This window comes from Oreochromis aureus, linkage group 7 (assembly GCF_013358895.1).
Source record: "Oreochromis aureus strain Israel breed Guangdong linkage group 7, ZZ_aureus, whole genome shotgun sequence".
NCBI lineage: Eukaryota > Metazoa > Chordata > Actinopteri > Cichliformes > Cichlidae > Oreochromis > Oreochromis aureus.
Window position 1 is genome coordinate 13,697,260 of NC_052948.1, and position 10,981 is coordinate 13,708,240.

At 40.1% G+C, this 10,981-nt stretch overlaps 2 protein-coding genes and 4 non-coding genes across 7 annotated transcripts; 1 reads left to right on the forward strand and 5 right to left on the reverse strand.

The window, feature by feature from the left end:
* Nucleotide 1: 1 nt before the first annotated feature.
* Nucleotides 2-3,503, reverse strand: rpl4 (ribosomal protein L4). Its single transcript, XM_031747354.2, has 10 exons — nt 3,398-3,503; nt 2,577-2,748; nt 2,382-2,488; nt 2,010-2,148; nt 1,593-1,717; nt 1,320-1,449; nt 825-981; nt 525-608; nt 218-338; nt 2-128 (listed from the first exon to the last, which is right to left on the reverse strand). Exons 1-10 carry the CDS (start codon nt 3,398-3,400, stop codon nt 57-59), a joined length of 1,110 nt encoding a protein of 369 aa, XP_031603214.1. The 5' UTR covers nt 3,401-3,503; the 3' UTR covers nt 2-56.
* LOC116326295 lies at nt 415-481 on the reverse strand. Its single transcript, XR_004199906.1, has one exon. It is a non-coding gene; the product is annotated as a small nucleolar RNA SNORD18 (small nucleolar RNA).
* On the reverse strand, nt 687-757 carry LOC116326294. The gene has a single exon (XR_004199905.1). It is a non-coding gene; the product is annotated as a small nucleolar RNA SNORD18 (small nucleolar RNA).
* Nucleotides 1,805-1,903, reverse strand: LOC116326297. Its single transcript, XR_004199908.1, has one exon. It is a non-coding gene; the product is annotated as a small nucleolar RNA SNORD16 (small nucleolar RNA).
* Nucleotides 2,208-2,306, reverse strand: LOC116326296. Its single transcript, XR_004199907.1, has one exon. It is a non-coding gene; the product is annotated as a small nucleolar RNA SNORD16 (small nucleolar RNA).
* Nucleotides 3,504-3,860: 357 nt separating the features above from the next.
* On the forward strand, nt 3,861-10,969 carry zwilch (zwilch kinetochore protein). 2 transcript variants are annotated; one of them, XM_031747385.2, is made up of 18 exons: nt 3,861-4,064; nt 4,154-4,196; nt 4,282-4,374; nt 6,810-6,952; nt 7,065-7,255; nt 7,379-7,458; nt 7,539-7,694; nt 7,885-7,956; nt 8,042-8,135; nt 8,228-8,280; nt 8,363-8,468; nt 8,548-8,627; nt 8,751-8,907; nt 9,006-9,034; nt 9,112-9,248; nt 9,371-9,466; nt 10,279-10,394; nt 10,481-10,969. In XM_031747385.2, the coding sequence occupies exons 1-18, from the start codon at nt 3,967-3,969 to the stop codon at nt 10,567-10,569; spliced, it is 1,833 nt and encodes a 610-aa protein (XP_031603245.1). In that variant the 5' UTR covers nt 3,861-3,966; the 3' UTR covers nt 10,570-10,969. The 2 variants fall into 2 exon arrangements, with proteins under 2 accessions (XP_031603245.1, XP_031603246.1); XM_031747386.2 differs by having other exon boundaries at nt 8,366-8,468.
* Nucleotides 10,970-10,981: the final 12 nt, after the last annotated feature.

Genomic DNA, 10,981 nt, shown 5'->3' on the forward strand with positions numbered 1-10,981 from the left:
ATGCATTTGAAACAACTGATTTATTCATCACTGAACTCCAGTCTGTATGTATTGGTTTATGCCTTGGGCTTGGCAGGTACACCCTTCTTTCCAGGCCTCTTCTTGGGTTTCAGCATCTTGGCCTTGATCTATGGTGAGAACAAAGAAGAGCTTAAAGTTACCATCAACAAATAGACCTACAAGTTTTACCTTCATCTTTAACTGATCAGAATCTTACCGCAGGATCATGCTGGAGGATGGCATGACGTCTTGCTGTCTTGGCGTAAGGATTCAGTTTGAGCATAATGTTCAAATTCTTCAGAGGATTCTTCTTCAGTATTCTGCGGTTGAGCTTCTTGCTGTAATGACAATACAATCCACTCTTGAATATGTGAGATTCTGCTTAACTACAACTTTAGTGATAAACTTTCTGCATCACTCAGGACTTCCATATAATCAGGGTTCAGAAACACGGACCTGAAGTGGAAAATCATCATAGCTGATAAATAAGACCTCGGGGAAAAACTACACTGAAAAATGCTTACTTGGGTGCACGAAGTGCTTTCTGGATCTCCTCACTCTTCAGAATCCTGGTCAGATCTGTGTTGGTCATCTTGTGCATTGGCAGGCTGAAGGAAGAAGAGTCAAGAATTAAAGTTCCTCGTGCATGAAGGCAAAAATATCATATGATAAGTTTTATGTTGTTCAAACTCAGAACTTCGTTAAATATCACATAGTTCAAAAACACGGACCATGAAGTGGAAGCTCATCACTGTTGTACACCAGCATGATATACTGTACTTGAACTTTTAGAGTGCATGCTCTCAAAATACTCAAATACTCACTTGTAGTCAACCTTCAGGGAGGCAGCCTTGCGCCATGTGCCGTACAGGTCATCCAGCTTGCGGAAAGCGCTCTCGGTCCAGATGCAGAACCGTCCAACGTGACCACCAGGAGCGAGCCTCAAGAGGTTCAGTTTGTTCACGTTCAGCAGAGTGATGCCTGCAAAATGCAGCACAATAATTAAACATCTGCATGTTGATGAACCCATTATCTTGAAGCTATAGTGAGTTTTAAAGGGCAATTGACTTATTTAAGACTTAACTATGCTATAAACACTACAATTACAACTCATCAGTACTCAGGCATACTTGAAGTTACGCATGCATAAATGGAGAAAACAATTAGGGTTTAACTGAAAGCAAAGTGTTACTTTAAGAATCTTGGTCATTTTATTCTATTTCATCCAATCCTATTTTAACTATACCTTAATTAAATGTAAGAATCATATCCATTTTCTAACACTGTAATAAATTCTAAATTTTAACCGGGACATTTACCTGGGATATTTCTGAAGGCTTTGGTTAAGCCAGCATCTTGGTTGTAGATAATGCACGGCCCTCTGCGCTGGATACGTCTGCGATTCCTCATCTTACCCTTACCGGCACGCATACGCTGAGAGGCATAGACCTGAGAAGAGCAAAGAAAACTCCATTATTAATAATTAATTGCTCCCAGTGCCAATTCAAAAAAAAAAAAAAAAAAAAAAGTATGATTTGACTTTGGGAAAACTACTGATGAAACTCAGTGTTCCCAGTTTGAGGTTACTGTACCTTCTTAATGTCATTCCAGGCTTTGAGCTTCTTCAGCAGCAGCACTGCCTCCTTGGTCTTCTTGTAGCCCTCAACTTTGTCTTCAACCACCAGTGGGACCTCGGGGATTTCCTCAATGCGGTGTCCTAAAAAGGGAAGATTGTTAAGAATCAGTCAAAGACAATGACAGAGAAAACTGCTAGGGCTATCAAAGTTACAGCATTAACTACACTTGCTCAGATTTAAAGGACATCAATACTCTGTGACAGCTTAGAGACGGCAGGCAACCGTCACTGTTCACAGGCTCAGACGCAAATTACACCATCATGGCAAGTCAAATGTTAGGCTGAATCAAAAAGGGTTCATTTTTGGTCAAAATATATTTCCATGCTGGTTTCTACCAATTCATGTCCCATTCAAACATCTTTTGGCACTTACCCTTGGACATCACAAGTGCAGGAATGGCAGAGGCAGCCAGGGCAGAGCAGATGGCATAGCGCTTCTGGGGTACGTTGATCCTGCGGTGCCAGCGGCGCCAGGTTTTAGTGGGGGCAAACATACGACCACCACGACACATCTAGACCAAAGTCAAGGACCACTGACTTAAACAACTTAAGTAAATAACTATTTTATACCTGCTCAGACTCAATGTTCATCAGCCATCTGTGCCAGCATATGACAGCAGGCATTCTGTCACTGGTCACAGAGTCAGACGCAAATTACACCATCACAGCAAGTCCACAGAATTAAGTTTGCCTCAGTATACAGATTACAAAGTGGGAAAAACTCTTGTGGTTTTCAAGAGGATACATTTCCAAAAGCACCCTGGCCAGAACGGTGAGTACCACCACCTCTCACACGAGGGATACGGGCCACAGCTCTTCCTGTACCCCAGGACTCTGCACTGGTCTGGTGGCCTAAAACACACATAACACATAATCTATATTGTGTACACAACACCTTAATGAAAGGTTTACTATATGCCAAGTACATTTATGCACTCACCTGCCAGTTCGCTGACTGCATAAGGCTGGCGGTTGTTCTTGCGCATGTTGGTGTGCACAAAATTCACCACATCAGGGCGAATAGGGGCCTTGAACACTGCAGGCATGACAACATTTTTGCCTGAGGATTCTCCTTTCTCGGAATACACCGAGATGAGGGGTCGGGCACAGGCCTGAGAAAGAAATAAACAATCGTTAGATGTATTCTGTCAGGGAAAGTTGTGTAGGCAATTCAAGAGTCTGTAAACCTGTGTAGCATGTGTCTTTAAGACATCCTGGCATGTGACAGGAGAAAAACTACTAACTTTAAAATTCCAATTTAAAAGGCAGATTAATCTTGACGTAATTGCAGTTTCAATAAAATATCCCTGCTTTAACCGACACAATCAAAGTAAGGTTTCATTTGGCCAACATGAAATCTGCCTCGGTTACCCTCAGTTTAGCTCGTTTCTGCTAAGACGACTTGGCCAGCTTGTTTAAACGTAACATTAATTGTAAATGATAACGGCTGTATATAGCGCATTGATCAATTCAAATGACAGAAATAACCATCTAACTTTAGATGCCATCAAAATACACAAGATGAGCCTTCAGTGATCTACCCCTGAAAGGACAGCCACACGTGTAACTTGTAGCCGTTCACTCAAAATGGCTCCTCGTGTTAGCTTTGCTAGCCGGGAGCGTTTCAATTTGCTGCTATATTACATCGGAACCTATGATTTCCAAATTCACAAAACACGCGCTTGCTTGTTCAACACGAACAACAATATGAAGACTCGTCTATTATATCACGTTAGCCCTGAAAAACATTGAAATTCTCACCATTTTCGGTAGTTATTTTCGGCTCGCCGGGAACCACGCTCCTTACGGTATGGCGGCCACAGTAAAAAAGGAAGTTGGCGATTCACCCTACATGGTTTATGCCTCCGCTTCAAACCACCACTTCCGGTATCAACATCATCGTGACAAGTTCTTTGTTTAACTTCATAAAACAAGCACAGAAAAAGTAAAGAGAATACACAGCATAAATAATATAGCATGTTTAATTTGTCAGTGCTTAGCATGTTTAGCCAAGCAATTTTAAAACCGTTCTTCCACATGGGACTATTTCTTTACTCCGTGTTGGCGCAGGAAAGATTGAATCATTTCTTTCCTCGTTTTTTTTTAATCAAATATTTTTTTATTTTATTAAAAATTCCTTGTATATTCGTATTTCTGGTACATTTTCAATCTTTTTTCTACCTCATTATTTTATTTATTTCATTATGAGGGAAGTGTGTGTTCACCTATGACCCCATGTCGTCACCCTCTGCTTTTCGAGCGCGCGACTGTCAAAATATCAACAACAGATTTGTTAACTTTAAACTCGTTTAGCCACTTTCGTATGTTTTATGTACATCCTTCCTTCTATAACAGGATACGCAGACCATAATTTGGCGATGTGCTCGAAGGTTATATCCAGGGCTAAAGAGTTTTTCACGATTCTTCGGTGAGTTTTGGATGCATAGCGATTCTAACAAAAAGTTAACCCTCAGAATGATGGGTGAAACAAAGTTAAATCTGTCGTGTTGATTCCAGATCTCTTCAGGATGCGGAAAGCAGTGATCCGTATATATATGAGGTAAATTCATGCATCCTTAAGTAAGCTGTCGTGAGTCAATCCATCTGTCACTGTTACAGTAATGTTGATATCTTTTGGGCTTCAGGAGGAGGTCCAAATAGTGAAGATGAACGGAGACAGAATCCCTGCGGTGAATATGTATTGTGGGAACCAGACAGTCTTCGTCTGTGAAAAAGCTGTGAGTAATGTCAGTCCTTGGACTCATTTACCATATCGAAAATATGTAGACTCAATAATAAAATTTTACTTTGTAAGATTCTACTTTTTTTTTTACTTTACTCTTTTAGGAATATTTTTTACCTAGTTGTGTTTATAGCGACAAAACATACAGGAATAATTGTTGACTGGCTCTGACTTTTGTTGTAAAACATTTTACTTTGTTTATCTCTAGCATCCAAACTACTAATACATCTCAACGCCTTTTAGGCCTTTTGTTAAAGCTGTTGACCTGCTTTTAATTTGAAATCTCCAAAGGCCTGTACTACAAAGAAGGATTTGCGCTTATTCATATAACTTCAGGGTATGAGGAAGGTGGTTCATGTCTTCACAGCGTGCATTACCATGGCAACGTATAATGCAGACCTCATGGTGATTTCTATCAGAAAACAGGCATGAGACTAATTGGACTCTTTTGTGGAACTTTCTTTATTACTCTCCAGGGGAAACATAAACACCCCACACCTTCACCTCACATATCTCAAGATGCCCCTCGCTCCACACCTTGCCTCCTGTTGAACAATACTGTCTTCACTTGCAGTCTAAACTTATTACTTTCAATTTTCTTACATTAACACCATATCTCCCCTTTCTAAATAACAAAGGGTAGACTGGTTTTGTCTCGCCAGACTTTACAGGATTATTCTGCTAAAAGATCTGTCCCTATCTACATCCTGTAACTTTCTCCTGAGCAGATTACGATTGAGATTAAAGATCACCATGTACCAGTGGTAAATGGACTGATCCTTATATACACTTTTCAGCTCTAACTGAGTGTTCATCGCACTTTGTACTACAAGTTTCATTCACCCAATCACGCACACATTCATAAAAGTGCTTTTTCTATACTAAAGTGCCTTGTCTAACATTCTTAGATTAGATTAGATGAAACTTTATTAATCCCCCGGGTGGGTTCCTCCAGGAAATTCCGTTTTCCAGTAGTACAGCACTGACAGAAGTTACATGTTACAGAGTTACAGAGATGAATGGGGGCGGCTCGAGGTTCAATAGTTGGAGAAACTGGGAACTACCGACCTTCTAAATAGTTGACAACCTACGGTACCTCCTGAGCCACAGCTGCCCCGTCCTAATCAATTCTCTGGGAAAAAGTGTCAGGATTCCTGCAAGTTCCCTTGGACCTTTGTGTGTGGATAGTAGAAGTTATTTAAAAAATTTTAATAGTGTCTAAAGTATTTGTCTTTTCCTGATGAGCATCAGACAGAAATATATATTCATAGGCAAAACCTTACTTCTTGATTTTATTTATTTTGTTCCCTTGTTTGCTGCAACCAGTTTAAAAAGAAAATTATTGTTCAGTAAGGATTAATATACGATTCCACAACTGGGCACCTCTTTGTATTTGTTACATTTGAATTCTGTTTTTTTATATATTCCTACTCTCAGACTGTTAAACACAACGTGGGCTGCAGCTAAAAAGAATCTCTTACACCCATCGAAAAATTCATTTCATGAAATAACAATTGTAATCCACCACATTTAGAGACCAAAAGAATGAGGTTTCTTATACAAATGGCAGAAATGAATTTCCTTTAAGGATGGCTGGCCTCTTCCTTAAAGATGGAGTGAAGAGCTCAGTCAATCGAGAGGGGCTCAAAGTAGAGCGGCTGCTCCTCCACATTGAAATGAGCCTTTTGAGGTGGTTCAGGCATCTGACTAGGATACCTTCTCGATGGCTCCTAGCTGAAGTATTTTAGGCATGTCCTATTGAGAAAGAGCCCCCAGGACAGACCCAGGACAGACCTAGAGATTATATCTCTCAGATGGCTTGGGAACAACTCGGTGTCACCACTGGATGACTTGGAAGAGGTGGCCAGTGTAAGGGAACTCTTGGCTTCTCTGGTGAGACTTCTGCCCCGGTGACCAAATCCCGGATAAGCAGTAGAAAATGAATGAATGTGTCCACCAGATTCTCCCTTGTCTTAATGATAGAGCAATGATACTGAGAAGTCTCTTAACGTACATAGTTTCCTTCGTCTTTTTTTTACTGGCGTTCCTTGTTTTGTTTTCCTTTGTAAAATTTACTCACTCTGTTGACAGTAGACTCATCAATGTTTCTAATTGGTCAGATGCTGTCAATGCTGCCCTTAGATAATGGAAAGATAACTGGGCATGTAGAGTTTGCTTCACTGTTAAGGGTTCAGGACTGTGTTTTAGTCTAGATGGGCAGAAATTTTTGGAAACACATTCACTCCATGATCTCAAAAAGTCTTTCCGTCCAGAATAAAAACTGAGTTCTGGAGTTTTCAAGCTCAAACTGGGTCAGTAGTGTTTCCAAAATTCCCAATTGTAGTGATATTAACACTGGATGTACGCTTAGATGACTAACCAGTCTCCTCCTTGTCGCTCACCATTGAATTGTGCTCTGATTTCACTAAGGCTTCAAAAATAAGCGAACCAGGCGACGAGCAAATGACCGAGGCTTCAAACCTTTCTGATGGCGATGCTGATGATGCTAACGACAGTGCCCACGTACTTCAAACTGAAATAGGACCGCAGCCACTTTCAGTCATGAAAGCAAGGTGATTAGTGCTAAAACGTTTAAAATTTAATTGCAAAAGAAATACGCGCTGGTAAGATGTGCATATTTAATCAACCACATCTGACAAAGTTTTTTTCTTCTTCTTTGTACAGACAGTTTCTCTCTTGGTATACATTATCTCAAAATGCCAGCATGTCAGCTGAGGACACGAACCTTCCTTTATACCCTCTGTGGGTGCGATGCGACATGTCTGATCCTGCTGGAACGACCTGGTTTGGGGCTGAAACAGTCTGCGTGGGCACTAAAGTTACTGGTGTCAAACTGTACTCCATCACTTCCAAAGGTATTGCTTAGAAACATCACTCCTCTTTGAATAACCCATTTTTAAACATTATCAGTACATTTACTGATGATTTTTATGTATTTGTATCACTTATTTTTATTTTCCTGATGTTAATGTTTTTAGGTTCAACTGCAGACAAACGATCCCTCACAACCTTAGAAGAACTGAAGCAAGAGCATAAGAAACGGCATCATCCATCCTCGGTATTTCAGTTTTCATCCTCTTTTGCAAGTCTGTCTGTATGAACGAATGTCTGTGCTCTTACACTGATCAATACTTCTAGGTGGGGATTAAAGGCAGTGCCAGGTTCAGCCTGTTTGGTTCCACTGTTGTTGAAAACACCACCATTGAGTCTCAGAGCAGCGTGACTGTGGATTTCAAATGGAGCCATGTGGAGAGTATTCTTGAGACCCCACCCCTGTCCTCTACAGCAACATTAGTGAGCAGCAATAATGACCTCTTATAATAATCCCTTCTTTCCCTTAAAAAGCTTGCGTTTTATATTTCTATATAATTAATATGCTATTATGAATAGAAAAGGAAAACATGTATCTGGAAGTAGTACCAGCAGATGAAGCTGAACAGTTCTACACAGACTGATTTTTAATGTGTTTATCTTTTTTATGCAGAATATCAAAATTGCCAGTGGAGACATGAGAAGTCCAATGTTTGAGATGTACAGGGAGCTGGAGTTTCTACAGGTTTGTCTCCCACTGTAATCTAAAATGACAGCAACTACCAGCATCCACATAAATAACTAAATATATCTGAATCCTGTTATTTCAGACTCTCGCTGATGGTTTGAGAACTGGTGAGACTGAATGGATGGAACCGCTGGAAAGCACATCGGCTGTAAATCTGACCAAGGCTTACCTAGAAGGCATGAAGCACTGCTGAATCAATATATTGTAAATCTGATGTAATGCTACCTGCTACTTATGATTATTTTTTCCTTTTTAATTCTTCTTTCAGAGCTACAGAACACTGCAAAAACACTGCAGGATCAGGCTGCAAGAACGCCCGAGGTAGGATGGAGCCATTTTCACTAAAACATTAATTTCACAATATATCTGCTGCTGCTGCTAGAGTCCTCTCCATCTTTTTCAGAAGACCTCGAAGCTGAAGTCTGAGACAGAAACTCCCATTTTCAACTCGTTCTTGGAAAGAGGAGATTTGGATTTTGTAGAGCAGCTTTGGGTTCGGATGAGAAAAAGTGAGTCAGGCCCTCCATTCAGGAACCTGGGATGAATTTTAGCATTTTACAAACAGACAGAAACAACTTTGTATTGCAGGTGTGACTTCATATCAGGACATTGGAGACTGCCTGAAGTTGGTCATTGATGCTCTAAGATACGGTGACATCAAACCCTGGGTAAAAACATAAAACGTTTCCGCTTCTGAAAACTTGGAGTTAGATGAGTTTGGATGTTGCAGATGTTATTTTATTAATTCATTGATTAATTTATTTTTGTTTGTTTTGTTTCACATCATCCAGATTCACAGAGACAGCAGCAGTTCCCTCAGCAAGCTCATTCTGCAGTCGTACCACCAGCAGATCGAACATGTGTCTCTTACAGGCGTCACGCCTGTCAACATGCTGCTGGAGATGGGTCTGGATAAGATGAGAAAAGACTATATTAACTACCTGATTGGTAACCTTTAATTATTCCTCTGGAGCTCTTTCTTTGACTCTGTGTTTGTGTTATGCTCTCTGGATGATGGGCCATTTGCATTTGTGTTTGTTTCTTAGGTGAAGAACTGACGACTTTAAACCACTTGGTAAGCTTTACACTGTTTCTCAGTTCTTTTCAAGTGTCTGTCAGCATAGTACTGACTCTGAGTAATTTCCTCCACAGTGTTTTTACCTCAGCACAGAGGTTGATCTGCAGGAACAAGTGATCCGACTCAGGAAATTGCACCATCTGCTGGAAATAATTGTGACCTGCAGCACATTCCTTGGTTTGCCCTACGATCGTCTCTTTCTTCTCACGCAGTAAATCTTTTGACTTTTTTTCCGCCCCAGTGATGTGTGACTGTGCAGAAGTATTTCGTCTTTTAAACTGGCATTTAAATAAACAATTCCCTCTCCTGTTTTTCCCCTTTCCTGTCACATAGATTGTGTTTGCAGCACTACAGAACGTCACCTTATGATGAAGAGCACGAGTTCAAACTCCAAATCAAACCTGCCCTGATCAGTCATTTCTACCAAAAGTAAGGAATGCAAGCCTTTTTTACTGCCTGCTTTATTCTGTCCAAAGAAAAACTGAAAGTGAAACTGGGATATTTGACTTTATTATTTGTGAATATGACATTTTTATAGTGGACATAATCATATTGATAATGAAAATGCGCAACAATTATTTGGTATTCTGGGATATTTATTGTAGACTTCATGAGTTCTTTAATCCCTCTTTGTTGTTGGGGTTTTTAATCATCTAATAGTATATAATGCTAGCAGACTGCAAAGTGCAATCAATCTTTTGGCAACTTAGTGATGACACTAAACATGCTTCAGTTATATTATCGATCTAAATCTCTCACCTCAAGCTGAGGTGCAAACATGACAGATTTAAAGGAGCTGTCACAAACGCCAAGAGAGCCAATTATTCCTTTGTGCCAAAAGACAACGGTTCAACTGAAGATTTCCAAGACACTTAAAATTGAATGAGACACGGTTGGCATGTTAGTTCAAAAGTCAGTGTAGTATTGCAAACCTTTACATGCAGGAAGGACCTGACGAAGGCGGGGAAAAAACACTTAACAAGCAAAAATGTCAGGCCTGTAAACCTCACCACAGTCCAATCTCGACTGAACGGCACATAAAAGTCGACCTGAATGTGATGCCCGCAGAATTCTGGCAGTCTATTATGTGGAGTGTTGAAAACACAGAGATCTCAACAGCTTGCGAGAAACCACATAAAACATTTATTGAAAGTCAAAGGATATATTGGTAGATGTTAGGCTTTTTTTTTCTTTTTTTACACAGAATTGAGTTTTTCTGTGCTCATCTTTGTGCTCCACAGGGAGCACCCAATACTGTGGGGGGTTGAGGTGTCCAGTGGCCATGGTCCTCGGGAGGTCAGGACCTCCTTACATCTCAGTGACAGACCACTGGTTGATCATGTCATCTTTGAAACAGGTGATTTTTATTTACTGAATATATAAGTGACTACCCCAGAAAAGTACCGATAACATATTCTTCTTTAACTATTCTTTTGTTTTTAGACTATCCAAATGACACCGTGAATGGGGACAGTGAGGATCCTGCTTTCTTCTCCACTATGGCATACTGTAGCCTTGTCAACTTTGCATGAATTTATAAAACATGCTACTAACCCCTCAATAGCAAATTTAAGTCCTTTGTGTGTGTATATGTTTTTTGTGTGTATATGTTTTTTCCAGTCACATCTTTATTTTCACATTTTGCTGCTCAAGGAAAGACATGAAATATTCTGCCAAACAACTTAGCTGTATCCAAATGAAAAGACAAAGTGCAGTAGATCAGCTGGTCTGTTTGCATTACCAGTATCCCACAGCAGTAGTTTAATTAGAAACTCTGACTCCTTTTTCCTTCTACGCTAAACCAGTCATTTTAGAGCAAAACGCTTTACACACATCAAATCGATAAAAATCACCAGTTCTTTCAGTTCAGTTCAAATGATGTATTTATATTCACACGTGATCCAATAAAGAAGTGATGCACTTACATTTTAAGTGTGTGCATAT

Bases quoted from the DNA above. Each gene is read 5' to 3' on its own strand.
- zwilch (XM_031747385.2), top strand. From the start codon at position 3,967: ATGTACATCCTTCCTTCTATAACAGGATACGCAGACCATAATTTGGCG. The intron at 6,953-7,064 runs GTGATTAGTGCT...TTCTTTGTACAG, and splicing joins CTTTCAGTCATGAAAGCAAG to ACAGTTTCTCTCTTGGTATA. The intron at 8,628-8,750 runs GTAAAAACATAA...CACATCATCCAG, and splicing joins ACGGTGACATCAAACCCTGG to ATTCACAGAGACAGCAGCAG.
- rpl4 (XM_031747354.2), bottom strand. The intron at 2,149-2,381 runs GTATCCTCTTGA...ACTTTGGTCTAG, and splicing joins GCCAGGGTGCTTTTGGAAAT to ATGTGTCGTGGTGGTCGTAT. The intron at 1,718-2,009 runs GTAAGTGCCAAA...TTCCCTTTTTAG, and splicing joins TGCACTTGTGATGTCCAAGG to GACACCGCATTGAGGAAATC.